We start from the raw sequence: 25,327 nt of genomic DNA on the forward strand, positions 1-25,327 counted from the left end.
ATGGCACACTCTTCTGATTAGTTGCAGTGGGGGTAGCTGATGGCAGTAGTACAATGAGGAAGGGCTTTTGCTTGGACACAGATGCTTGCCACAAATAGGAAATGCCAAGATGCCAAGCACAAATTGTTTTTAAAAGGAAGAAGATAAGGCCCACTATCCGTTTTCTCCTTCTCCTTCTCCTATCAAAGTCATTTCTAAGTTGGGCCTCCATGCACCGTTCATGTGAGGTGCCTGACTGTTCTGGGTGCCATTTGGATAGCATTATATCAGACTTGGCAGGTGGTTAAACATGTACTTCCATTTCCCAGGCTTGAAGATGAAATTATATCTATCTACTTTAGAAAATAGTTTGGTAACATTCCCAGAATTGTTTTCTATTATTGATTTTGAAAACTGTTCAGCCATCCATTTTTCTTCTCTCTTAGCCCCTCAGTTACATTTATAGACGCCCCTAATCCCCGTGCTTGCGTCTCTTTTGTGTTCTTTTTAAAGAGCATCTTTCTTAAAATATATTCATCCTCTGCTGTACTTTACTCAGAATGCTTTGAGGGTTCTTGGCCCTCAAGCTCTCCAGTGCCTTCCAAGTTGTTTATAGTGTTTTATATAAATTGTCTGGTTGTTTGCTATTGGAAAATGGTCCATAGATGTTGTGTAAAGCTATAACCAGAAGCCCCAGCACATTTTGTCAGGAGGAAATTGGACTCTGCCAGGTAAAGGATTCGAGAGAGGTCCTCACCCCAGCCATTGTGCCGGATGAGGAGGAAACTGCTTCTCTGACTCACAGCTGGCCTTTCCCCACCCTCTGTCCTTTCTTCATCTGTGTCTGATCCTCTGTTAAAGCCATCTATATGCTCTTAAATTCAGTTCTCACTTCTTGTTATAGAATGTCTGCCTTTTCTTTTTGGTGAAGTCTTACCTTAATTGAAGTTCTCATCTTGCCAACTGTCTTCTTGAATTCACTGCCGCTCCCTCCCAGACCCTCTGACTTCCTCTTCACACCGACCCTTCCCCAGCCACACCTTTGGATGCTGCTGTATGACAGTGTAGTAACTTCAGACAATCTGTTTCTAGGCTGTAGACACATTGAAAATGTTTGAGAAGAAGGACAGTAGAGTGAAGAGTGCAGCTGCGACCAACCTCTCATTCCTGTATTATCTGGTAGGTTTTGGTTTTTTACAACTAAGTGTTGTTTGTGTGATAGTTTTCCATTTAAAAAGGCCTCCAAAGAAGACTGGTGCAAACTGTCAGCTGACTGAGGTGCACCAAGGGCCTGACTGTGACAGCACTGAAGGGGCTGAGTTTTCAGACACGAGTAAGAAGACTGTCCCTGATGAAATGGAGGGGTGGGGGTGAGGAAAGCACCAGAGACTTATGGACTGACAGTTGCAGGCTGACCTAGAGACATATAACCCATTGTGTCAGTGACAAAGAAAGTAGTGTCTCAGGTTAAGTGACTTGGAGCTGCAGAGTACCATCTATAACATGCACTCATTGAATGCCTACTGGATGCCAATCATTGGGGCTCCTGAAGGTAGGTGGGCGCCACTTATGCCAGTTGCCTTCCAACTACAGGCTTGATTTGCCCTTTCCTCAGCCTCAGAGAGCAGCTCCTTCCCACCTCTGCAGGTTCCACTGAGTTTCCCACCCCGCAGCCCTCACAGCAGCCCTCGCAGCAGCCCTCTTCTGAGTTCTGGTTGTTGTCCGGAAGACAACGGTATAACATTTTAGTTTTTCATAGCTGCATTCTGCTTCATGGTACCAATTTCTGTATAAGTTGTAGTTTAGAGTGCACACAAGACTCGCACATAGATGTTCACAGCAGCATTATGTAACAACCAAAGCTGAAACCTGAGGCTGCTTCAGCAACAAAGAGGTAAAGCAAATGTGGTATATCCTGCCACTGGATGCCAGTCAGCCATTAACGCAGCAGATTGTTAAACACCAAGTAGAAGTGGCCATACACAAAGATCCCATGTAACATCCAGTGTCCAGGACAGGGAGGGAAATAGAAAGAATATAGATTTCCAGAAACTGGGAGAAGAGAAAGGAGAGCACGCTGCTAATGGACACAGGATTTCAGTGGAGAGGAGCGAAGTATCCAGGAGAGAGGCAGTAGTGGTAACTGCCCAATTCTGGGGAGCGTTTTAAAGGGGTTCTCAGTTTCACGGAGCTGACCTGACCCAGATGGCCATGTCACAATGAAACAAGGGGTCCATAGGCCTCATGGAAATGATGGCAAGGTCCTTACCACGCTCTGGCTGAAAAAGAGAAGGCGCATAGAGACGGAAGTGCAGCCCTCTGGGGGGGACGCAGCTAGGTGCAAAGCAGGGACGGCTGAGGCCTTCCAGCTATTTCAGGGCTTCAGGTGGGAAGGCAGTGCACAGCAAATGAGGACACGGGGCTTGGGCGTTGAACATGGAGCCACCTACATATAAATGCTGTTGTCATCAAACCAGGAGACTCGGCGAACCAGCCATGAGAAGCCTGCCTGTTTGCACTTGACAGCTGCACATAGCCTGGGAAAACCAAGACATTTAAAGTATTTGTTTCGTTTGTCATTGTTTATCACTCAGAAAGTCATCATTTATAATCCCAGAAAATCATTTTAGAATCTCTGAACATTCTGAAGAGATGAAGAACTTTAGTCTGTCTTTTATACTTTGTTTAGGAGAACGAATTTGCCCAAGCCAGCAGCTATGCAGATTTAGCTGTGAGCTCAGACAGATACAACCCATCAGCTCTCACTAACAAGGGGAACACAGTGTTTGCAAATGGTGACTACGAGAAGGCAGCTGAGTTCTATAAAGAGGCCCTAAGAAACGATTCTTCTTGTACTGAAGCACTTTATAACATTGGTAAGTTCAACTTGGCAAATTACATTAAGGAGTTGTCAGCCTTCTTTTAAAAATAACAAATTATTCTTTTTTTTTTCTTTTTCTTTTTTTTCAGAGTTGGGGACCGAACCCAGGGCCTTGTGCTTGCTAGGCAAGCGCTCTACCACTGAGCTAAATCCCCAACCCCAACAATTTATTCTAAATGGCGTTTTTACTTCAAAAGTCATGTTATGTAAAATTTCAGTCAGTGTTACGTTGCTTTCCAAGAAGACTTTTCTAATATCTGTATCTACCATAGTTAGAAGACTTATGTCCTCAAGTTTCTGATAATATGGGATGACGTTTTTAAATTTTTCCCAAATAGGTAGAAGGAAAGAAAGCCATCTTTCTTTTTAATTATAAAAAAAATGTCAAATATACCGTTTAGTGCCACAGTTTGATACATTTTAACATTTTGCCAAATATGCCTCAGAATTTTTAACATTTTTTTTCCTATTTTATGTATGTGGGTATTTTGCCTGCATGCCTGACTGTGCAACACATGTGTGGTTGGAACACACAGAGGCCAGAACAGGGTGTCAGATCCCCTGGAACCGAAGTTACAGATGGCTGTGAGCCGCTGTGCTCACAGTGTGGGCGCCTGGGTTCTCTACAAGAGCAGCTCCTGACTGCCGAGCCCCTTCTCCAGCCCCTCAGATCTTGTTTGTTTTATTTGTCCTATTCCAAGTCATGAAGGCCCATCCCCATCCCATCCCCTTCCTATCCTTCAGAGGTTGCCAGATGTGGGCACTATCGCTTCCAAGGTGTTCCAAACAAATGCATGTTCTTAATACTGAGCTCGTTTCTTTTTTTTTTTTTTTTTTTTCGGAGCTGGGGACCGAACCCAGGGCCTTGCGCTTCCTAGGCAAGCGCTCTACCACTGAGCTAAATCCCCAATCCCCTGAGCTCATTTCTTTAGAAGCTGATGTTTTAAACAATGCTTCTCTCTCTGCATGTGTTGTTGCTTGATTATGAATTCTGTGTTGTTTTTTTTTCTTGTCATTTCTATATTGCTACTTTTCTTTGGATGTCTGGTCTTCCTATAAACTACTTCCTGGTGTTTAGCAATTTGCAGATAAAAGCTGGGTGAGAGGATGCTGGCAGATGGCTGTTGCCACACAAGCAAGAGAGCCTGAGTTCTGGTCCCCAGCTCTCACTTAAAGGTTAGGCAAGGTAGCATATGCCTGCAGTCCCTTTGACTGATGGACAGAAAAGGGCAGATAACCTGGGGTTTGCTGGCCAACTAGTCTAGATGAATCGGTGATTTCCAGGTTCAGTAAGAGGCTCTGCCTCAAAAAACAAGGTGGAGAGGACTTGGGAGATACTCAGCATGCATCCTGGCCTCATGACCGTGTACACACATGCATGTACACAATCATGTACATGAGACACCACGAGGAAACAATGAATAGACTCCATATTCCTTAGTGAGAATGATGGAAAGTGCTTTACATGAGCTTCCAACTGGACTGTCTGTTTAAAGACTGGCCTGTTTCCCGTCTGCCGGGTCGGAGGAGAAAGGCCCACTGCCAACCCTGGAGATGAGGTGTGGGACTAGGGAGAAGCAGCGAGTTGAGGTGGGACTAGGGAGAAGCAGCTAGTTGAGGTGTGGGACTAGGGAGGAGCAGCTAGTTGAGGTGGGACTAGGGAGGAGCAGCTAGTTGAGGTGTGGGACTAGGGAGGAGCAGCTAGTTGAGGTGGGACTAGGGAGGAGCAGCTAGTTAAGGTGTGGGACTAGAGAGAAGCAGCGAGTTGAGGTGGGACTAGGGAGGAGCAGCTAGTTGCGGTGGGACTAGGGAGGAGCAGCTAGTTGAGGTGGGACTAGGGAGGAGCAGCTAGTTGAGGTGGGACTAGGGAGGAGCAGCTAGGTGAGGCACCTTGCTGAGAGATGGCAAGAAGGAATGGCGTGTGACATTTGAGACCTGGAAAGGGTTTTCCTGGCTTGGGAAAGAGCAGGGTGCAGGCCTTCCTAGAAGAGCTTAATTGCCTATGTAGTGATGATTTTTTTTTTTAGTTTATAAATTCTAGATATTTTTAGAATCTTACAGCTTTAATTTTCCTATGTAATTTAAAAGTAAATTTTGAATTTTTAAAACATTTTATTAGCAAGTATTATATATAATAATAGGTTTTATTATGACATTTGCATGAACATATTGTATTTCTATCATATTTACCTCCTCCATCACATTACCCTCTTATGTCCCCACCCCTGTCACCCCTTTCCTCTCCCTCACCACCTCACTTCTACTATTACGTCTTTTGAATTTTGTTTGTAATGAAATAAGGACCTACATTTGTTCCCAACCTGTACAATCAGGTATCACATTTATCCTTCAACTCCACTGACTTTAAATTAAGTCTCTTAATTATTTATGTTCTACAGCTGGGTTCAGAGCTGAAGTATTTATTCCACTTTTTGAGTCCATTTTTTTGGTTCATGTCTGCTATCTTTGGTGTACTTCCCCTCCCCCACCACACACTTGAAAACTCACTGGAGCTGTCTAAGCACATCTATCTGCTTGGACTGGAGAAATCCTGTTGTTTTTTTAAAAACCTTCAGTTCCCTCTTATTTGCTCTTCAGATGAACATTTGCATATATTTGAATATTTACCCTGAAGCTTTGAGTGCAGTTGTGTCCGTTAACAATGCTGTTTTCTTTCTTCTCAAGGCCTCACCTACAAGAAGCTCAACCGCCTGGACGAAGCGTTGGACTCCTTCCTGAAACTGCATGCAATCCTTCGGAACAGCGCTCAAGTTCTGTGCCAGATAGCAAATGTGTATCTCACTTGAAAACTTAAGGACGGGGCTGGGGATTTAGCTCAGTGGTAGAGCGCTTACCTAGGAAGCGCAAGGCCCTGGGTTCGGTCCCCAGCTCCGAAAAAAAGAACCAAAAAAAAAAAAAAAAAGAAAACTTAAGGACATTATCAAGTCCTCAGTTGGAAATTGAATGTTAATTATTAAATAATATTAGCCATGGAGATAATTGATACAAATAACATAACAAATTAAAATGCTAAAAGTAGTTCAGTTGGTAAAAGATCATCTGAATCCTAAGAGGAATTAGTTAAAAAATTAAAAATTAAAAAATTTAAAACTTTTAAAAATTAAAAAATCAGTTGTTAATTTTTATAAAAAAATAATTGAAGGAATTGAGAACGGCATTTTGAGTACACATCTCTCTGATTGAAAGTCAATTAAGTACTTTAGCATTGTATTAATTCTGATTCCTGTAGGATATTGAGAACTGATTAGTATTGTTGCCTTTGGGTGTACAGAAATGGTGACTCTGGGAACTCTCATCCTCACAATCTTCAGTCCTGCGTGGCCTGTTCACAGCCCTCACGGGGCTGTGTGCCGTGTGCACGGTCAGAGCCTGTGTTTGGATCTCTGTGCATGCGCTGTATGAAGAAGCGTTGCTACCACATCAGCTGCTGTAACGCTTAGCTTTCACGGTTCTCCCACTCAGTGTTAGAAGAGCAGGCAGGAGTTAGTGCTTCTAATGCCTCTTACTATACTGGAAAAGCACTTTGATTTCTTAACTGACATTGTCCAAGATACGAGTTAATGGAAGATCCCAATCAGGCTATTGAGTGGCTGATGCAGTTGATCAGCGTGGTTCCAACTGATTCCCAAGCGCTGTCTAAACTGGGAGAGTTGTACGATAGTGAGGGAGACAAGTCCCAGGCGTTCCAATATTACTATGAGGTAGGTGTCTGTCTCACTTTCCTTCCAGTTTCTGACACTTATGGATTTGAAAGGGAAAAGGCCCTAACATTTTAGAAAGGCTTATTTATTAGTCTAAAACTAATAATGATTTAGTTAAAATAAAGCATTCTTTTTGTTTGCTTGTTTAGATTTTTTATTTATTCTATGTAAGTACATTGTCATTCTCTTCAGACACACCAGAAGAGGGCATCAGATCTCATTACAGATGGTTGTGAGCCACCATGTGGTTGCTGGGATTTGAACTCAGAACCTCTGGAAAAGCAGTCAGTGCTCTTAACCACTGAGCCATCTCTCCAGCCCAAAATAAAGCATTCTTAACTATGCTTTGATTCATTTTAATTATAATGAAAAATACTAACTCATTTTTAAGAGTTATTTATGCATATGAGCACTCTGTTTGCATGTATTCCTGCATGACAGAAGAGGGCATCAGATCACATTACAGATGGCTGTGAGCCACCATGTGGTTGCTGGGAATTGAACTCAGGTCCTCTGGAAGAGCAGTCAGTGCTCTTAACCACTGAGCCATCTCTCCAACCCCTAAGTCATCTTCTTTAACCATGATTTGCATCACCTGATTGTTTTAAATATTTACTATGACTCAGGTCATGTATAACTGAACACTACCAAGTATGCCTAAGTTTTTAAATCTTGTATAGTTTTAAAACTCGTAAAATTCTTTTGATAGCTCATACTTTTTATAAATAAATCTATTTAACAGATAAATTAATTCTTTATTCTGTATTGCTACTGAAGTTGAATTGTCACCTTCTATCTTTTCTCCAGTCATATAGGTATTTCCCTTCTAACATTGAAGTCATCGAATGGCTTGGAGCTTATTACATTGATACCCAGTTCTGCGAGAAAGCCATTCAGTACTTTGAAAGAGCTTCCCTTATACAGTAAGTAACTAAATTTTATATTTAGTTAATATCTTAGATTAAGAATATTTTGTCCCTAAAAATTAGTTTCTGATAAACCTAATAAATTTATGAAAATACCTTAATGAATTATTTTTATTTTCTTGTATTTTGTGCATTTTTCTTTGTTTCTATTGTGACTATATTTTCTGTTGCATAGGAATTTTTAAATACCTTTTATTATATACTTTATCTGTTTTCCTTATCTGTCTCTCAGTGAGCAAATAGAATTTACTTATAAATCAGAAAGTGACTTTCTCAGTCCTGGGACAATTGTATTGCTAACAGAGTCTTAATAGAAGGAAATTATGTTAGGTTCAATTTATGGTTGCTGTACATTGAATATTAAAAACTAAACTGTTCTAAAATGTAAGTTTTTATATTTAAGTTCACACTGAATGTTTTTCCCATACTTACTCAAACATAATGAACTGAATGCCATCCCGTTTTGTCTTTGTCCAGAATAAATTATTAGATGACCTGTAACTTAGAGTCATTGGAAGGGCAGCAGAAGGCCCAGTGGTTTAGGTAATCTTTGTGTAGAACTTATATTAGGCAATTACTTTTTATTATATTGGTTTCATATAAATGTTTTGATAACTCTAAACTAATTACCAATATTAGAATAATAATTTTAGTTCAATAACATCTTTATGATTTAAGTTATACTTATTATATTTAATGTTACCCTAGCCTAGCATTGGACCATTCCTCATTAAGGCTCACTCCACATAGTGCCATCCTTAATTCCGATTTTTATGTATCATATAGGGGAAATCATAGTCATCCCCAGACCAGTGTAGTGGCTCAGGCTTGTGATACCAGCATTTAGGAGACTAAAACAAGAGGATTTCCCATGAGTTTGAGGCTAGCCTAGGCTAAAGAGTAAGATCCTATCTCAAAACCATGACTAAGAGGCTAGCAAGATGATGGCTCAGCAGGTAAAAAGTACTTGCCAGCAAGCCTGACACTTGATGGCAGTCCCTAGGACCCATGGCACAGGGGAGAACTGACTCCTGTTGTTTTCTCTAACTTCCACACGTGCTTCATGGAATGTGCGTAGGCATGTACATGTACACACACATGGGATGGATGGATAGATAGATGTCATTTAAAAATAAACAATAATGAGGTTAACTAACTTCCTTAGTGTCATAAGGTAATTATATTTTAGATTAAATTGACTTAATTAAATGAATAGTCTGCTTTAATAAAACAAGTGTTTCCATTTTTCATTTTTCTAATTTTATATTTTTTATAAAGGTAATAAATTATTTTCAAAAGCTAAAAGAAGTGTAGCAAATCATCCCTTTCATTCAGTTCATTTTTCTACCCATTTCATCAGTACTCTAGCCTCAGTCCTGTTGACTTCACTAACTCCATTGAGCCTCAGCTCTTCTGCAGTTAGCCCACATGGATCTTACCCCATGCTAACCACATTGGCATCGCTCAACCCTCTTCCAATAAGTAGCTGTCCAAACAACCTCTCTTTCTGAGATCCACGCTCCCCACTTTGTAGTGTGCCAAAGACTGAAGCCCTCAGTGCCCTTACCCATTTTTACTCTTTCAATTTTGGCCTCCTCCCGGCTTCAGTTCTGAACACGGCCTTTCTGAAATGTCTGTCTAATTGATCATATCTATTCCTGTCTTACTGGTATTCTCAGTTCCATTTCTCTTGTTTGGCTGCCCTGTCTGTTCTCCCGGGTTTTATTCTTGGGTTAATAACCATTTATCTCATTGGGAACAGCTGTCCAGATAACTTCCGTGGCCTGGTAAATGGATGCCATATAAATCATGTCATATGAGCACTGCCCTTAGTCTTCTGTGTCTCCCTGTCTCCTCGTCCTTCTCCAAGCTCTGCACTCCCCTCTGTGTTCATGCTTCAGTTTCCCTGAAGATGGCTGTCTGTCATGTAAAGTTCCTTTATTCTTCTCTCCCTGGTTTTCTCTGCATTTACCCTCTTCTGTTCTTATGTCCTTTTTGTGACAGAGGCATTCAGTGGACAATAGTTACATTCCCTATATAATTTTGATCACGTATTTTCTGTACTATACACTGTAATTTCCTTTCTGGTATGCTGAATGTGTAAAATATGTTTTAATTTTCAACTGATATAATTGTAGATATCTGTGCTAAGTATTTTTGTTGTATAAAAACTGCCTCTACCATAAGAATATAAACTTTTAAGGAGTGGAAATATTCATTCTTCTGTCACATAGATCCTTATATACTACAGACAATTGGCAAGTGATTTAATTCAATTTAATTTTTGTATTGCTTATATTTTTGAGGTTCTTGGTAATTTAGTATGTTTCTAATTTATTTAAGCCTATACATTGTTTTATATTTTTATATCTATAAATTCCATCTTAAAATATTAAGAAATACTATCCCAAGCTGAGTACAGTTGTTCCTGTCTGTAATACAGTGCCTGAGAGCTGAAGCAGATTTTCTACAAGTTCAAAGCCCACCTGTTGGGATATAGTATGAAAACCTGTTTCAAAAAAGCCATAAAGAAAAGGAATTTTACGGGGTTGGGGATTTAGCTCAGTAGTAAAGCGCTTGCCTAGGAAACACAAGGCCCTGGGTTCGGTCCCCAGCTCCGGAAAAAATAAAAAAGAAAAAAAAAAAAGAAAGAAAAGGAATTTTACTTCTCTTGGTTCATTGTTCAATGCAGTTCTATTATTTAATAGTTTTAGAGAATGTTACTTAATATGCTCATCATGGCTATTATCATAAAACACCATTGGACCAGTATATGCATTATGGGAGCTCCAAAAGAGAAAGAGAGGAGCCGAGAGACTACTGAAAAACATGGGGGCCAACACTTCCCACAGCTGAGGAAAGGCTGTGGGTTGTGTGTCTACAGAGCTCAGTAAACTGAAAGTGGGAAAAGCCCAAGAGACTCCCAGCGAGACTCTCTAGCCATACTACTGAGGAAGTCTTGAGAGCATCGAGGTACATCATCATATACAAAGCATTCCAGGCAAGATTAAGCAGAGTGCTCAGCAGAAACGTTGAAGGCCAGAAGACAGGTATATTTAAAGTCCCGAAATCTCTGATCATAAAGGTGATCTTACATATCAAAATTTGATGAATGGGGGTTGGGGATTTAGCTCAGTGGTAGAGCGCTTGCCTAGCAAGCGCAAGGCCCTGGGTTCGGTCCCCAGCTCCAAAAAAAAGAAAAATGAAAAAAAATTTGATGAATGTATGCACAAAATTGAAATACAATAAATGAATTCAGAAAAGTTGTAGCATGTGAAAATCACATGAGAATCTTTTTGTATTTCTGTAGACTTGAATAAATAAATAGTTCAAAAGGACAACTATAAAATTGGTAAAAGTAATACCATTTATAAAGGAACTAAGAATTCATTAAATCATGTAGCTAAAAAGCATGCAATTAAAGCTGTGACTCACTCTTGCAAGAGATTAAGGACAAAAAAGTGAAAAGACACCAAATACGTGGATCTAAGACCAGTGTGGTTAACAGTACTATCAGAGTGATCTTAAGGTCAAGGCTCTCCCTATCACAGTCTCCATAGTATTTTTACAGATATGAGAAATCCACTCTAATAATCATAAAGAATCTTGAGAGATTCCAAATAGTCAATCCAAAAAGGAACAAAGTTAGAAAACTCAGAATTCCTATTTTCAAAATGTGCTTGCATGTACCATAGTAAAATAGTGTGATGCGGGGGCTGGAAAGACAGACAGAAGAACCCAGAATCAGCTCTCTCCTACATGCGATGGTGATCTCCTACACAGGCATCAAAACCACACAAAGAAAGGACAGTCTTTTCTACTAAAAAGATGTTGACAAACTAGATATTTACATGGCAGGAAAAGTTTGAAGCCAACTGGTGTTATACACCAGTGATTCCAGTACTCTGGGGCTGAGGCAGAAGGATTGAGAGTTCAAGGCCATGCCGGGCTACAAATCAGTCAGTTCTCCATCTCAAAACAAAACAAAAGAAAAATAAATGAAACTTTAGCTTACCCCGTATACAAAAATTAACTTAAAGTGGATTAAAGACCCAAATAAATGTAAAACTAAAAATTACAAAACACAAAATTCTTGGTAAAAATTGTTAATGCCATTGAGTGTGGCAGAACTCTTAGAAATGACATCAAAACACAGACATAGACAATTAGACTTCATCAAATTTTCAATCTTCTGCTTATTAAATGAAACAAGAGTACAAAAGCAACCCACAGAATAAGTCACTACCCAAAATATACAAAGGCTTCTACAACTCTGCAGAAACAAAAATCAGCAGCATTTCGGGCAGTAGAGTGGGACTTAGTCAGGAATTTAAACAGAGATAGGCCTTGGGAATGAGATGTGTTGGTATGGGGCCTGGGAAAGTTGGAGGGGAAAGTAGGGATGGGTATTATCATATTTCATTGCATACATGCTTGAAATTCTCAAAGAATTAAAAAATAATGAGGGAAAAGGTGAAATGTTATTTCATGTAAATAGCTTGCAAATGCTCAGAAAGAAGCATTAGCCTCACCATAGGACCCTAGCAGTGGTGTGATAACCATCATAGGACCTAGCCATGTTGCTCCTAGAAAGACATCCAAAGGAAGCAAAGGTGAGTGAATCTTCTGTCTGTCACTTGGTCTGTCGGCCGTGGGTGTCAGATGCTAGTCATAATGTGAAGAGGAAGGGTGACGCTGGCGCTCAAAGACAAAGATAAAACCCCTGTGTGCAGTGCAGTGCAGTGCAGTGCAGTGCAGTGCAGTGCCGAGACTCCGTATTAGGAGCTGGCATAGAGTAGTTGACTCTGCAGGTTGTGAAAGACGTCAGAGGCTGGGACAGGCCTTCTGACAAAGGGAGTGCACGTGACCTGGAATCCAGCTCCTGCCTGGATTTGCAGAAGCTGAAGGTTTGACAATGTCTAGTGGAAGAGGACTGGAGAGGCAGAAAGGGACTGGAAGGTATATAAACTGAGTTAGAACCCTGGATATAGCATGTGGGTGAGAAGGTGACAGGTGTCAGAGAGAAAGTATATAGTGTACTACATATTTTATTTAGATTGCAGTGGATAGGTGTGTGAGCAGTGGGACTTACAATTAATAATTTGCCACATAGTGTGCTGAGGTTGAGGCCCAGCTCTGTCCAGTCCCAAAGCTGGCAGGCTTGCCATCAAACTAGGTTGGCATTGGAAGACTGTCCGAAAGCCACTGGGTAAGTAGAAGGGAGAGTTAAAGAGCAGGAAGTATTAACTAGGTCCCTAGGAGGCTAACCTAGGGACCTAACTAGGAGGCTGTTCCTCCTTCAGACCTTAGGGTGGGGTTGTTTTTGTTGCTGGATTTTTTTTTTGTTTTGTTTTTTAGGTCTAAATATGTGGGCCTGTATATTATTAATGTAGATTAAATAAACAAAAGGTCAGAAGGAATTAGAGGTAGAAAACTTAATGAATGTTTCACAGTCTTATTACTTTTGTTCTGTCTCTAATTTCCACTAATTTCTTGCTTTTATAGACCCACACAAGTGAAATGGCAGCTGATGGTAGCTAGCTGTTTTAGAAGAAGTGGTAAATGTTTTGACTTTTTTCATTTCTTATTTAGTTTGAGTCTTTTCTTTTGGATAATTGTGAATATAAACATGTTCCAATTGAATGTTATTATTAAACATTGGCTTTCTAAATAGCTACACATAATTGAACCATATCATGTTAAAAAACATAATAATTACTACATACAGAAAAGGTTATGCTTACAAAGTGGGCATGTTTTAGTTTTGTTTGGGGCAAGGGCAGGGGGTTTGCACTGGGCTTGAATTTGACAGCAAGCCTGAGTACACCAAGACTTCAAGGTAGGGCTAATCATGTATTCCACTAACTTGCCTAAAATAGGTTGTTTCTCAAAGTTAACCACAAAATACTCTTTTTATTTTAGTTTCATTTGCATTTTCTGCCTGAGTGATTCTTAATTCAGAACTGGGACAGCGAACTCTGTAATCATAACAGAGATCACTAGGTGCAGAGGCTTATGTTTCTGTCCTAGTGGTGCCTGTAGCTTAGAATGCCAGAGATTCAACTAGGAGGCCAGTGCGAAGAAGTGTACAAACCCTCCATAGACCATAAAATGCCCAGGAAAAGTCAGCTGTCACCCCCACAGGAAGTGTAGGCTGAGGTCGTCACTGCTCACCTGCACGTGGGAGGTTTCCTGGTGCCTGTCAGTGTCTTCCGAGTGGCCCGGCCGGATACACATTAGAAACAGTGTGGGCCTAAAGTGGGCGCTAGAGGGCTCCTGTCAGATGGACAGTTTGACTGTGAGGTGCACATTAATTATACAGGATCACCAAGCCGCACCTCAAGCTCTGAGTGGATCTTAATGTTAGCTGCTGAATTATTTCTGTTGAGAAGTAAAAACTAAATTTCAACCATTTCTTTCTACTCTAACCTTTTTCAAGTTTGTTTATGTTTTGTTGTTTTAGCCTGGTTTCACTGTGTCAGCCTGGCTGACCTGACATTCTCTGTGTGGTCAGGTTGGCCTCTCCTCAGCAGCCTTCCTCCGTCTGCTCCACGTGCTGCAAGGCATAAACACCACACAGTATATTTTCTCCCAGAATTATTCAAGAAGGATGCATGCTTGCTTGTGGCAAACATGAATGCCTTCTACTAATCCATTAAAGTATGCCAATGCTTTGGATTAGACTCAAAATTTTTATTAAATTTAATAAGGTTTCTATAACTCTATATAGCCAGCCACTGTATTTTACTTTTCCTTTATTTACAGGTAACTACCAAAAGGCATTAGATACTTACAAAGAGATTCACAGGAAATTTCCAGAGAATGTTGAATGTAAGTGACCTTACGTTTTAGAACTTTGAAGGCAAGGAGCACATCCTGTGTTCTAATAGGTAATTAAATTTGCTATAGCGACTGTACGTGTAAAGGATGCCTCAGTTGTGCCACATATGTTTAAAAGTTTTTATTTAGTCAGAAAATTTGACTCCATAAGTATGCATTTTTATAGAATTTAGTTGTTGATGGGTTTAAGTATAGTAACTCATTCTATTTATTATTAAACAAATCTACATCTCAAGCTTTTATGATAAGGTTTAAGAACCAGCTTGGGGGAAAGCAGCTGAAGCACCACTGGCAGAAGGCTTGCCTGGCGTGAACTAAGCACAGCAACTAAACCAGGCTGACCACACCTGTGGGCCCAGCACAGAGGGGGTGAAGGGTCAGGAGTTCAGAGTTCATGGTCACCTCAGTTACCTGAGTTCACATAAACAGGGATGTTTTATAGAGAAAGCATTTGTAGGATTTTTAATGGAGTCTGCATACACACACACACACACACACACACACACACACACATATATGTATGTATGTGTATGTATATGGGTAGGCACTCTCAGCCACAGTGCACATGTACAGACCATCCATGTATCCCCCCTCTTGTTGTACTATGGATATGAAGCCTTTCACAGTGATAATGAAAAGGATTACAGCAGCAACTGTAAAGTCTGGTCTAAGAAAAATAGAAAATAGTCACTTTCATCCACTGCACATCACCACTAAACTGTCAGTTTCATCCTGAGTTGCCTTGGAGTCAAAGAAAAGCAGAAAGTCATAGTCAGCTTAGAATTTTTACCACTTTTGTTAAAAAGCGAAGAGCAGTTCCTTGAGAAGAAATCTCTTCATTCATGTGATGATGATAGTCACTGAGAGGTGTGGGAGGTGTTGAGAACAGCTCTGTAGCAGAGAGAAGATCTTTGAAAAGTCTTTTTCATTTTGTCCTCAAAAATAATAAATACACGCATCCCATTACAGTGAAAACACTTGTCTCCTGAGCCCAGGTTTCTGATGGTGCGGCCCGATCCAAGGAGTGGGCAGTCTCAGCCTGGCTCTTGTAAGAGCAGCACTGCAGAGCTGGTGAAGTGTCTAACGCTGGTCACTAGGTCCATGGCTCACAACTGCAGCAGGCGGACATGGGTGAGCAAGTGGCCTAAGGGCACTCACTTGCAGGGCACCTAAGCGTGCAGACTTCTAGCTCCTCCTCAAAGGCTCTTTATGTTTGCAGTGCAGCCGGGCATCTATTTTCTGTTTCTGTTTAAACACCTTTCAATGTGGTTCTTAGTCTCAGTCACATGAGAGACCCCTCAGGAGCCAGCGGTCCAGGGATATATATGAAAGTAGTTGATTGAGGGGTCCCTGCAGGATCAGACAGGAGAGTCTTATGCCAGACGGGTCATTGTCAGCATATGGAAAACAGTGCAATTTGGGAAAATGTTTCCAGGCAACAACCAGTCCAATTCCAGATTTGTAATAAAGCTCAGGAAGGAGGAGTCTGGGATAATCATTCTGGGGAATTTGGGTGAGTTCTGCCTCTATAGCAAAAGGTGGGTGAGGTCTGCCATGTCCACTTCTTTCTCCACAGATAGCAGAAAAGTCACTAGATCCTTAACAAAATCCACCCCCAGGCTTCTTCACAGGAAAATGGGTGTTCTATCTTCTATAAGAGGACCCTGTGTGCTCAATGCTCCTGGTTTCTCTGGTGATCTGTGGGCAAAAGGACCTTTGTGAGCCCAACAGTTGATCCTGGAGTGCAGGCTAACATAAGCAGATGCTTGGACTCCACCTAGATGTTAGTGCCCTCCTTGCTCCAGTTATTGAAACCTGAAGTCTCCAGTCTTGCTGAAATGTCCCTCAGAGGGTGACATTGCTTCCTGATGCAAACCACTGGAGTAGCCACAATGCTTTGACTCAGGGCCAGCAAGGCCACATTTTATTTTATTTTTTCTTTATAGAGTATTTTAAGAGTTGCCTTAAAATTAAATTAATGATTATGTACATATAAGAAATACCTAAGGGGACTTTATATAATTTTCAAAACAAGTGCTATCATAACTGGAGTTATAGGTGGGGAAATTTGGGGAGTGTTATCTGAAGTAGAATCATTTTTCTGGTGAACACAACAGTACAGTGGTCTGCTTCTCAGAAAACTGCATACATGTAGTGCACAGACATACATGCAAGCAGAATATCTGTACACACAAAGTAAGAAAACTTTTAAAACTTAAGAATTGGCCTAATTTGCAGCCTTACAGATGATACCATGCATTTCAGAGGACAGCTACCAAAACTGTGTTGGGGTTTTGTTTGTTTAAGTTGAGACTCCTTTAGGCCACACTAGGCCAGAACTTAGTGTATAACTCAAGCTGCCCTTGGAACTAGTCATTTCTATTTTCTGTGAATTGCCTCTAAGCTGCTCTTCTGGGGCAGGGCAGAAGAGAGAGACATTGGTATATCATTCACAAAGCATTAACTGTCCTCGAATTATAAACTGCGAAGGGAATGTGCACACAGGTGACTTAGGTAGTAATTTTGACCTAGCACTGAGAAAAAAGAAATGTAGAAGTCACCAGCCAGAAACACTGATCTGAGAAAGTCACTGGGGAAGTAGAGGCAGAAAGAGAAGAGCAGCAGGCGTGAAATATGAGGTGTTAGTGAGGAGTGGCTCACTTCAGAATGTGTAGTCTAGGGAACTTTTTCTTTAAGGGCGGGAGAGGTGACCATCTGTTGGCTGCAGGGAAAGGTGTGGTATAAACAGAGAAACTGCAGACGTGCCACAGAAGCACAGCAATGAACACCAGCGTCTGTGGGAGTGCAGGTGCCCAGAGACAGTGGGCACGCTTGTTCTGACAAGAGCTGGCACTCACACAAGAGAGAACTGAAGAGTCAGCTGAAGCAGGAGGACAGGGTTCTGTTTGTACAGCAGAGCAGGACGAGGAAGACCACAGTCTTCTCTGTTGGCAACTAGAGTCTGGGCAGATGTCTCCTCGTCTGAGCCCCAGACGGGAGAGCTGGCATGGAGCAGTGGGAAGTACAGTTTACCAAGGAGATAAACAGGTCCATAGGATCAGTCATCTGTGAGGTAGTGATCAGACTGCTAATGTGTGCATTAACAATCGCTGATAATAAACCAGTGTTACTCTATTGACTAGTAGTCTAAAGGAAGGGTTGAAGTTGTTATAGGAACCAGAAGAGGATAGGAAGAAGTAGTTGCCCCCTCTGTCTCAGAAACAAGAAGTGAAAGGACAACAGGGTGACACAAACGAAGTGTGATTGGCAAGAGTGCCCACAAGAAAGGCCCATCTGGAAACTAAAGATGTGAGAGAATTAAAGTCAAGTGGTTGGAAAACTGGGAGGTGTTGGCAGAGAAAACAAAAGATACAGCCTATAAGAATTTAATAAAGAAGCCAAGAGAGGGCTGAAGAGATAGATGGCTCAAAGGGTAAAGGCATGAGTCTGATACCTCAGTTTAACACCCCTACTACACACACACACACACACACACACACACACACACACACACACACACACACACACACACAATTAAAACAATAATAATTTTAAAGTTACACACACATGTTCAGTTGAGACCCCTCCCAAAAAAAAAAAAAAAAAGGCAATCAGGAGAGACAAATCTAATTGAAGGATGTTTGTTGCCATTGAGTAAACCTGAACAATGGAACAAAAGCGGAAATCACAGATACAATAGAAGAAAACATTCCAGAACAGAAAAGAACTCATCTACAAAGAAAGCCAGGCACAGGTGGCTGTCAGCAGTGCCGAACACCAAGTACCAATGGCAGTGGGACAGTCTACCCCTGCATGTGAACGCTACAGAACCATACTCTTAGAAACTTAGGACCTAGCAAATACACTCATCTCGCTTCTTGGAGATGCAAAGGGCTGGCTTAAAACTTAATTTGGAAGTTCACTAGAATACTGACTCAAACTTTAGAGCTCAAATGGGATTTTTTCTATGTTCAATAAAATAAATAGGGATAGAAATTAAGTTAGCATCTAGCTAACAGTTATAAAGTATAATTTTGATGGCAGTTGTGGTAAAGAAAGAAATATGCTGCATACCTCCTTATTCTAAGGCTGTCAAGAAGTGTGGTTTAAGCCTGGCAGGATGGTAGGTGCTGCAGCCCAGCAGTACTGAAGGAAGCTAGACAAACAGCTTGGGCATCACACTGAGAACAGGCAGAGAATACAAACCTGTATAATGGTGGACAAAACCATGACAGTGCCAGCACCTCCTGGTGAGCAGTACTCCACTCCTGTGGAAAGGGATGCAGTGACTCAGACACTGATGTTGCCCCTGGAAGCTGGCACAGGCTCCTGGAGGCTGGAATTGAGTTCCTACCAGGAGCCTGAGTGGTTGGAAATTTGGATTCATGGAATCTTCTGCTTTGTAACTCATCCCAAGGAATAGGCATATTTGGAACTACTTTTTCCAATTAAATAAATACAACTTCAGCATATCATTGATATCTTTCAGGTATTAGAAACTGTTTTAGAGATGAGAACTATAACTTGGTAGAATACATGCCCAGCAACCACGGAGCCCTGAGTTGGTCTCCAGCATTGCTGAAGCTGGGCATGGTGTCGCTTGCCTGGGAGGGGAGACAGAAGGCTTAGAAGTCATGGGCTAGCCCAGCTACATAATGAATTGTAGGCCACTCCGGGGTGCAGGAGACCACTTGTCTCTAACTAAGTAAGTCATTTGTGTAAGCACAACTGCACATGTTGTGTGAAATGTATGTAAGTGATTACTGTTTCATGCAGCAAAGTGATGAACACACATAGAAATTCCAGGAGTGGAAGTGTGGGGTGGATGGGAAGAGCGCACAGGCAGAGGCAACGTGTGCAGATATTCTAGTTCCTCCCCTTGCCATCAGCTCAAAGGTGCACACAGCCACTCTCTCTTGTAATTCTTATACATATCTGATATTGGCCTTCAAGCCTGACTATAAAGTATATGTTTCTTTAATGTGAATAATATTGATTAAAAAGAATGAATTTAGCAACAGTAAATAGAACATTTACTGGTGGCATCATCATCTCCATCTTTTCCTGTACAGCCTACATTTTGTAGCCAAGTCTCGGGAATCTTTCCGTGTATGTATGTATGTATGTATGTATGTATGTATGTATGTATGTATGTATGTGTCATTGACCCATTATCAGATGTTTCAGCTGAGTTCTCAACCAATGATTTCCTTGTACCTTGTTCTTCCCATGGTCTGACACCTACAAGGAAGTCAGTTCTCCCAGGTCTAGAGATTGCAAGATGTAGTTATGGGTTTGGGGTGGGGTAGGGGCTAAGAGAAGTTCTCAATGTGTAGCCCTGGCTGTTCTGGCAGTCACTCTATAGACCAGGCAGCCTCGAACTCACAGAGATCTGCTTGTGTCTGGTGGGATGAAAGGGGTATACCTGGCCATAATTCTAAGAGAAAATGAAATGTTGGAGTGTCAAACCTCTGCCGGAAGGCCAGGATTGCTGGCTCATAGGATTGAAACTGCTCCGTGCAGCTTTCCTTCTTAATTTCCTTTTTTTTAAAATTTAGGTTTGCGTTTCTTGGTTCGTCTCTGCACAGATATTGGATTAAAAGAAGTTCAAGAATATGCCACAAAACTCAAGAGGTTGGAAAAAATGAAAGAAATGCGGGAACAGGTATCTCTTATGGGCCGAAAACTACTGTCTCTTAATTTTCAAAGTATCAGCCTGCTGTAGCTGAAGTGCACAGGGCTGGGAGCTTGGATCAGAAGGCAGAGTTGGAATTTTTTTAATTGTAACAGTGAAACTTGCTGGAAAATGAATGGATCTGGAAATATAATATTAAGTAAGGCAACTCAAATTCAGAAAGACAGAACCCACATATTCTCTTTCACAAGTGCATCCCAGCCTCTGTGTGTGTGTGTGTGTGTGTGTGTGTGTGTGTGTGTGTGTGTGTGTGTGTGTGTATTTGTAAATCATAAAACCTAGAGAGGAGACGACCAAGAGAGGGTAAAAATGGGTGCTTATGCCCATGGGGGTGGACATAAGGACACGTGACACGTGAAAGAGATGGGTTGGGGGCACAAGGGGAGGACAGAGGAGTGCGTGAGAGATTTGGGGGAAGGAGAAACACGTTCTGCTTAAAGGGCTCTAATGGTATCTATATTGCGTATGCCATTTTTGAAAACAAGAAGGTGTCTTAGAAGCCAGTAGAAAATCTGAGAATGATTTGTACATTCAGTCACGAGCAAACGTTTGCATTTAAAGCACTGCATGTTTACTATTTAAATGACAGTCATTTCCCCTAGCAAGTAAAGCAATGATCAACTGAAAAGCAGTATTTAAAGCAGAGGTGAGGAGCTGGAACTGTACCTTAAGGTAGAGTTCTTTCCTAGCACACAGGTCCTGGGTTCAGTTCTTGTCTGGCAAGGGAAGAAGGGGCAGAATTTCCCCTTCTGCTCTGTTACAGTAGAAAGATCACTGAGTTACAGCCTAGGTTTGAAGTCTGGTCTCTGTAGGGCAGGTTCTCAGGGCAGGGTCCTAGTGGAGAACTAATAGATAAATTGCTGCCGTTTTCAGGAGGATGGAGTAACTTGGAAGTTAATTTGGAAATTTGATTTTTATTGGTGAGAAGTGTGTCCCATGAAAACCTGCCCCTTGCTGTGCATCAGCACTGGTTCTTGGGGGTCTGTGTGGAGCACAGTGCAGCAAGCACCATGAGGCATGGTGCAGGGTCACAGCCAGCAGATCTTCTCAGTCCACTTCTGCAGCAGATGAAATGGCATGGCTTCTACTTCCCCAGAGTCCTCGCTCCTCATTGGAGCTAGAACATTTAGGTTGTATGTTTTTAATATTCATACTTCATCACATTCTTAAAGCTAATATTGCTATATTAAAATAAAACCCTTTGTTTGGTTGGTTGTTCAAGACAAGGTCTCATTATGTAGTCCTGGAACTCACTATGCAGGCTGGCCTTGACCTCAGAGGTTCTCTTGCCGCAGCCTTCCTAGTGCTGGGATTAAAAGCTCATGCCACTATGCCCAGCTCGAAGTATATTTCTAAGTGAGGAACAATGAAGTGGCAAATGACTTGTTTCAAAAACGCAATTATCCTGGCTTTAGAAAAGGTCCGATTCCACACATGCTTGCAGAATGTGGCTGGCTGTCTGCTTCTAAGGTATGACTGATCTCTTGTAAAAATAGTATAAGCAAACTCGTTTTGTTTTAAAAGTCTTTAAAATATCAAGCTGGTATTTATTTGCTAAGCTAGGCTACACTATTAAAACCTACTATACTGGCTAATCTCTGCTCTGTACCAAATGCTAATGAAATTACACACTGTGACACATAAACCATTGTAAGAAAAAGTTGAAATGATTATGACTGTGATTGTGTATTTAATAAGAATCCAAAAAGTATGTACTTAAACAAAGCACGTTTTGGGATTGAATTCATTATATGAGACCCTAATATAGTACCGTGGGTGCATGTACAGACGGAGTCTCTGTGCTGAACAAGCGCTCAGTTCCAAGTCCTTACAATCTACAGTGAGCCCAAGTTTCCACGGATACAGTCACTTCTGCAGCCTCTGGCCCTGGTGCCTGGTTTCCTAGACTTCTAGGAGGAAGAGTTCCTTCCCAGCCCTCAGAAGGAGTCTCTTAGCTTCTTAGCGTTTCCTTACAGAGAGTTCATAAGCAGCTTTTATTTTTGAGACAGGGTCTTACTATGTAGCCCATCCTAGGGTTATGTAGAACTTTGTGCAGCTCCTGTGAGCCTCGGCCTGCTGGAGCTCCAGGTGTGTGGCACTACTCCAGGGCCTCAGTGGCTTTAATGCAAGCCTGAGCTTTAGGGAGCATTGACTACAAAGGCTTCCTGGGCATTCAGCACTAACTTACTCCCGTCTTCACGTGGGCCTGGGTGGAGTCAGTGTAGGTGCCCTGCTGTTCATGCATGGTCTCTATGAGAGTCCTTTTGCCCTGCTCCTCCGTCTCCCTTGGTGCTTGTCTCATCTCTTGCCCTCTGCCTCATTACAGCCTCTCTACAGTAGCAGGACTGTTTCTAAAATCTGGCCGACATCTTTGGACTAATACCCACAAGAACTTTACTAAATGTAAATGAATTGAGATGAGTTTTCCTCCTCCAGTTACTACACAGCCTTTTAGTTCCCCTGCATCAACACACTTATGTATTTATTAAGTATTTTTTCCTTATTTCCTGTGTAGACCTGGGCTATTTCATACATCTGTACTTTGAAAAAATAAAACTTTGTTTTATGGTGAAACGAATGGTTTCTTGTGAGAAGGTATCCTGGAGGGATTAGACCAGTATTTGGCAAGCCTTGGCATTGGAAGGATACAGTTGATCATATAAACTGTATATCAGGGAATATTTAAACATCACAAGAACAACCTATTTGTATAGGACCCTAAGAGATTAGAGAAATCTTTTTAACCAATAAATGATTTTTAAAAATCTGCAGTTAGTTTTTTCTTTTTTTCTTTTTTTTGTTTTGTTTTGTTTTTGTTTTTTGTTTTTTGTTTTTTGAGACAGGCTTTCTCTGTGTAACCCTGGCTGTCCTGGAACTCACTTTATAGATCCCTAGCCTTGAACTCAGAGATCTGCCTGCCTCTGTCTCCTGAGTGCCGGGATTAAAGGCGCGTACCACAACACCCAGCTTGTAGTTAATTCTTATCCTGAATAGCTCACTCAGTATCTCCCATGCCTGTCTCACTTATCACAATATTAGCAGTTCTGTGCCTGTGGGGCCTCCTCAGACACTTTCTCACTGGCCTCATTGTAACCTGTGACACCTATTGTCACTTAGACATCATCTGTCATTACAGTTTCTCCTTAGCATTCCATACACCAGTCTCTTTATACGAAAAGTCTTAGTCCTGTCTGCGAAGTATCAAAGACCTCTAATCCCTCTCCAGTTTCTCTGAAACCTATTTGGCTCCCACAGACTCTGTGCCCCTGGCTCCTGTTCTTTCCCTCCCTCTGCCCAGGACTCTGTTGGCATAAGAACATTGTTTCTCGGTTCTTCAGTATTTCTCCTCACACCAAGCATGGAGGAAGCATCTTCTGGATGTTCTCCCACTTAAGTTTGGCTTATCAACATGGAATGGAGGGGAGCAGAGTAAGAGAGAGGTCACAGGAATAAGAAGGCGGCTGGGACAGGAAGGACTGACCAGTGTGACCGCCTGCTTCTTGAATGATTTCAGTGTGTTGTTCTTAGATTGTGAGCTGTGGGGCAGGGCTCTGTCTCCTGGCTTATGTAAGGAAAGTCTTGGTGTGATGAAAGGAGTCTTTGATTGCTTCCTGCAGGAGAAGTTGACCAGAGATACTCTTCACAATAGTCATGCGATTGAAATCAAGACCACTTTCCTCTCACCTAGATTTTACCTGGAACCACTGGAAAATACAGACCTGACCATATCCTCAGAAAGGAAAGGAGGAAGGCGGGACCATCCATTTTCCTTCTGCTAACACAGCGGGGGGTTGGCATCAGGAAGGAGAGCCAAAGCACAGAGCTTAGGTGACCAACTCTTGAGTGATCCTAGCAGCCTTCTCCATGTTTCTAGTAGCAGCTTTCCCTTGGTTAGCTTTAGTACATTGACCAGGCTAGACATTAGCTGTAACCATGGGGACTGGGCCTGTAGCTCAGAGCTGAGGTGCTGCTAAGTATGTGGGGAGGTAGGCACTTGGCTAAGCATTCAACCCATGTTAGCTAATTCAACTGTTGCAATGATCCTGTGATGCTAGAGACATTCATGATTGACATTTCTTATGGATGGGAAGCATAGACCCACAGTAGCTACAGAGCCTTTTCTAGGTCCTGTGCTCTGGCCTGCTCTTTTCCTCTTCTTCCTCTTCCTCTTCTCCCTCCTCCTCCTCCTCTTCTACTACTACCCCCACCCGGACTAAATGAGATTGGCTTTTTTTCTTTTTTCAAAATAAGAGTGCTATCTCTTTTTCATATTATTCAAAAAATAAAATATTCTTTTAAAAATTCAGAGCTGGACCTGGGAGCTAATCCTAGCTACTCAGAAGGCTAAGGCAAGAGGATGGCAAATTTGTGGCCAACCTGAGCAATTCAACAAGACTGTCTTAAATAATTAAAAAGGACTAGGGGTACAGCTCAGTGTTGAGCGCTTACCTGGTACGGAAGTAACTCTACGTTCAAGCCCAGGACCATGGGTGGGGCGCGGATTCAGACACACTACTTTTATAAGTAATTTCGATTTACTGAGACAGGAGCTCACAGAGTTTCCCAAGGTGATCTCAAACCCACAGTCCTGCCTCTGCTTCCAAGTGCTGACACTGCAGCCATGGGCCACTGTGACCTACTCTGAATAACTTTTTAGTCAAAAGTGTGCAAAGGAAAGGGTGAGAATTGTTCATACCACTTGCAGAGCTCACTGAACATGTTATGCTATCAGGTATTTCACAAGTGCACATAAACATGCATAATACACATATTCATTTTTTCATTTTTGGTTTCTCAAGACAGGGTTTCTCTGTGTAGCCCTAGCTATTCTGGAACTCACTCTGTAGACCAGGCTGACCTCAAACTCGAGATCTGCCTGCCTCTGCCTCTGCCTCCTCAGTGCAGGCATTAAAAGTGTGTGTGTGTGTGTGTGTGTGTGTGTGTGTGTGTGTGTGTGTGTGTGTGTGTGTATTCATTCTTAAAGAGAGTGACCTTTACAAAATTACGACCTTCCAACTTTTAAGTTAGCCAAGTAACTTAGCCAGATAACACAGGCAGCTGGCAGTGCTAGGCGGCTGTCGAGGCTTTCAGTTTTACTCTTTATCCCACTATATGGCTGCCTCTCACTTAAGCACCAAGGAACTAAGAGCCTCATTGTCATGGCACCAATGACTCCTTCCATATCTATACCCTCACCCCCTGCCTGAAATCAGTGTGACTCACTGTGAATTTTATTAGCAAACCTGTATCTCCCATGTGGTAAGAGCATCACAATGCTTTTTAA

General features: G+C 41.8%; 1 protein-coding gene across 12 annotated transcripts in view; it reads left to right on the forward strand.

The window, feature by feature from the left end:
* The window catches only part of Ift88 (intraflagellar transport 88), a 101,198-nt gene that overhangs the window by 54,040 nt on the left and 21,831 nt on the right, over positions 1-25,327 (forward strand). For 10 of the 12 annotated variants that reach the window (XR_010057818.1, XR_010057816.1, XR_005493725.2 and 7 more), the window contains 8 exons: positions 1,072-1,158; positions 2,669-2,855; positions 5,546-5,654; positions 6,432-6,582; positions 7,390-7,505; positions 13,014-13,066; positions 14,274-14,339; positions 19,907-20,013. Coding sequence is in view for 8 of the 12 variants with exons in the window: in XM_017599687.3 (XP_017455176.1) it covers positions 1,072-1,158; positions 2,669-2,855; positions 5,546-5,654; positions 6,432-6,582; positions 7,390-7,505; positions 13,014-13,066; positions 14,274-14,339; positions 19,907-20,013 (876 nt within the window). In the remaining 4 variants the exon portion in view is untranslated. Of the gene's footprint in view, positions 1-1,071; positions 1,159-2,668; positions 2,856-5,545; positions 5,655-6,431; positions 6,583-7,389; positions 7,506-10,392; positions 11,508-13,013; positions 13,067-14,273; positions 14,399-19,906; positions 20,014-25,327 lie in introns of those variants that run through there. The other 2 variants (XR_010057817.1, XM_063274267.1) reach the window with 2 other exon arrangements.

The sequence above is a fragment of the Rattus norvegicus genome, chromosome 15, assembly GCF_036323735.1.
Source record: "Rattus norvegicus strain BN/NHsdMcwi chromosome 15, GRCr8, whole genome shotgun sequence".
Lineage (NCBI taxonomy): Eukaryota > Metazoa > Chordata > Mammalia > Rodentia > Muridae > Rattus > Rattus norvegicus.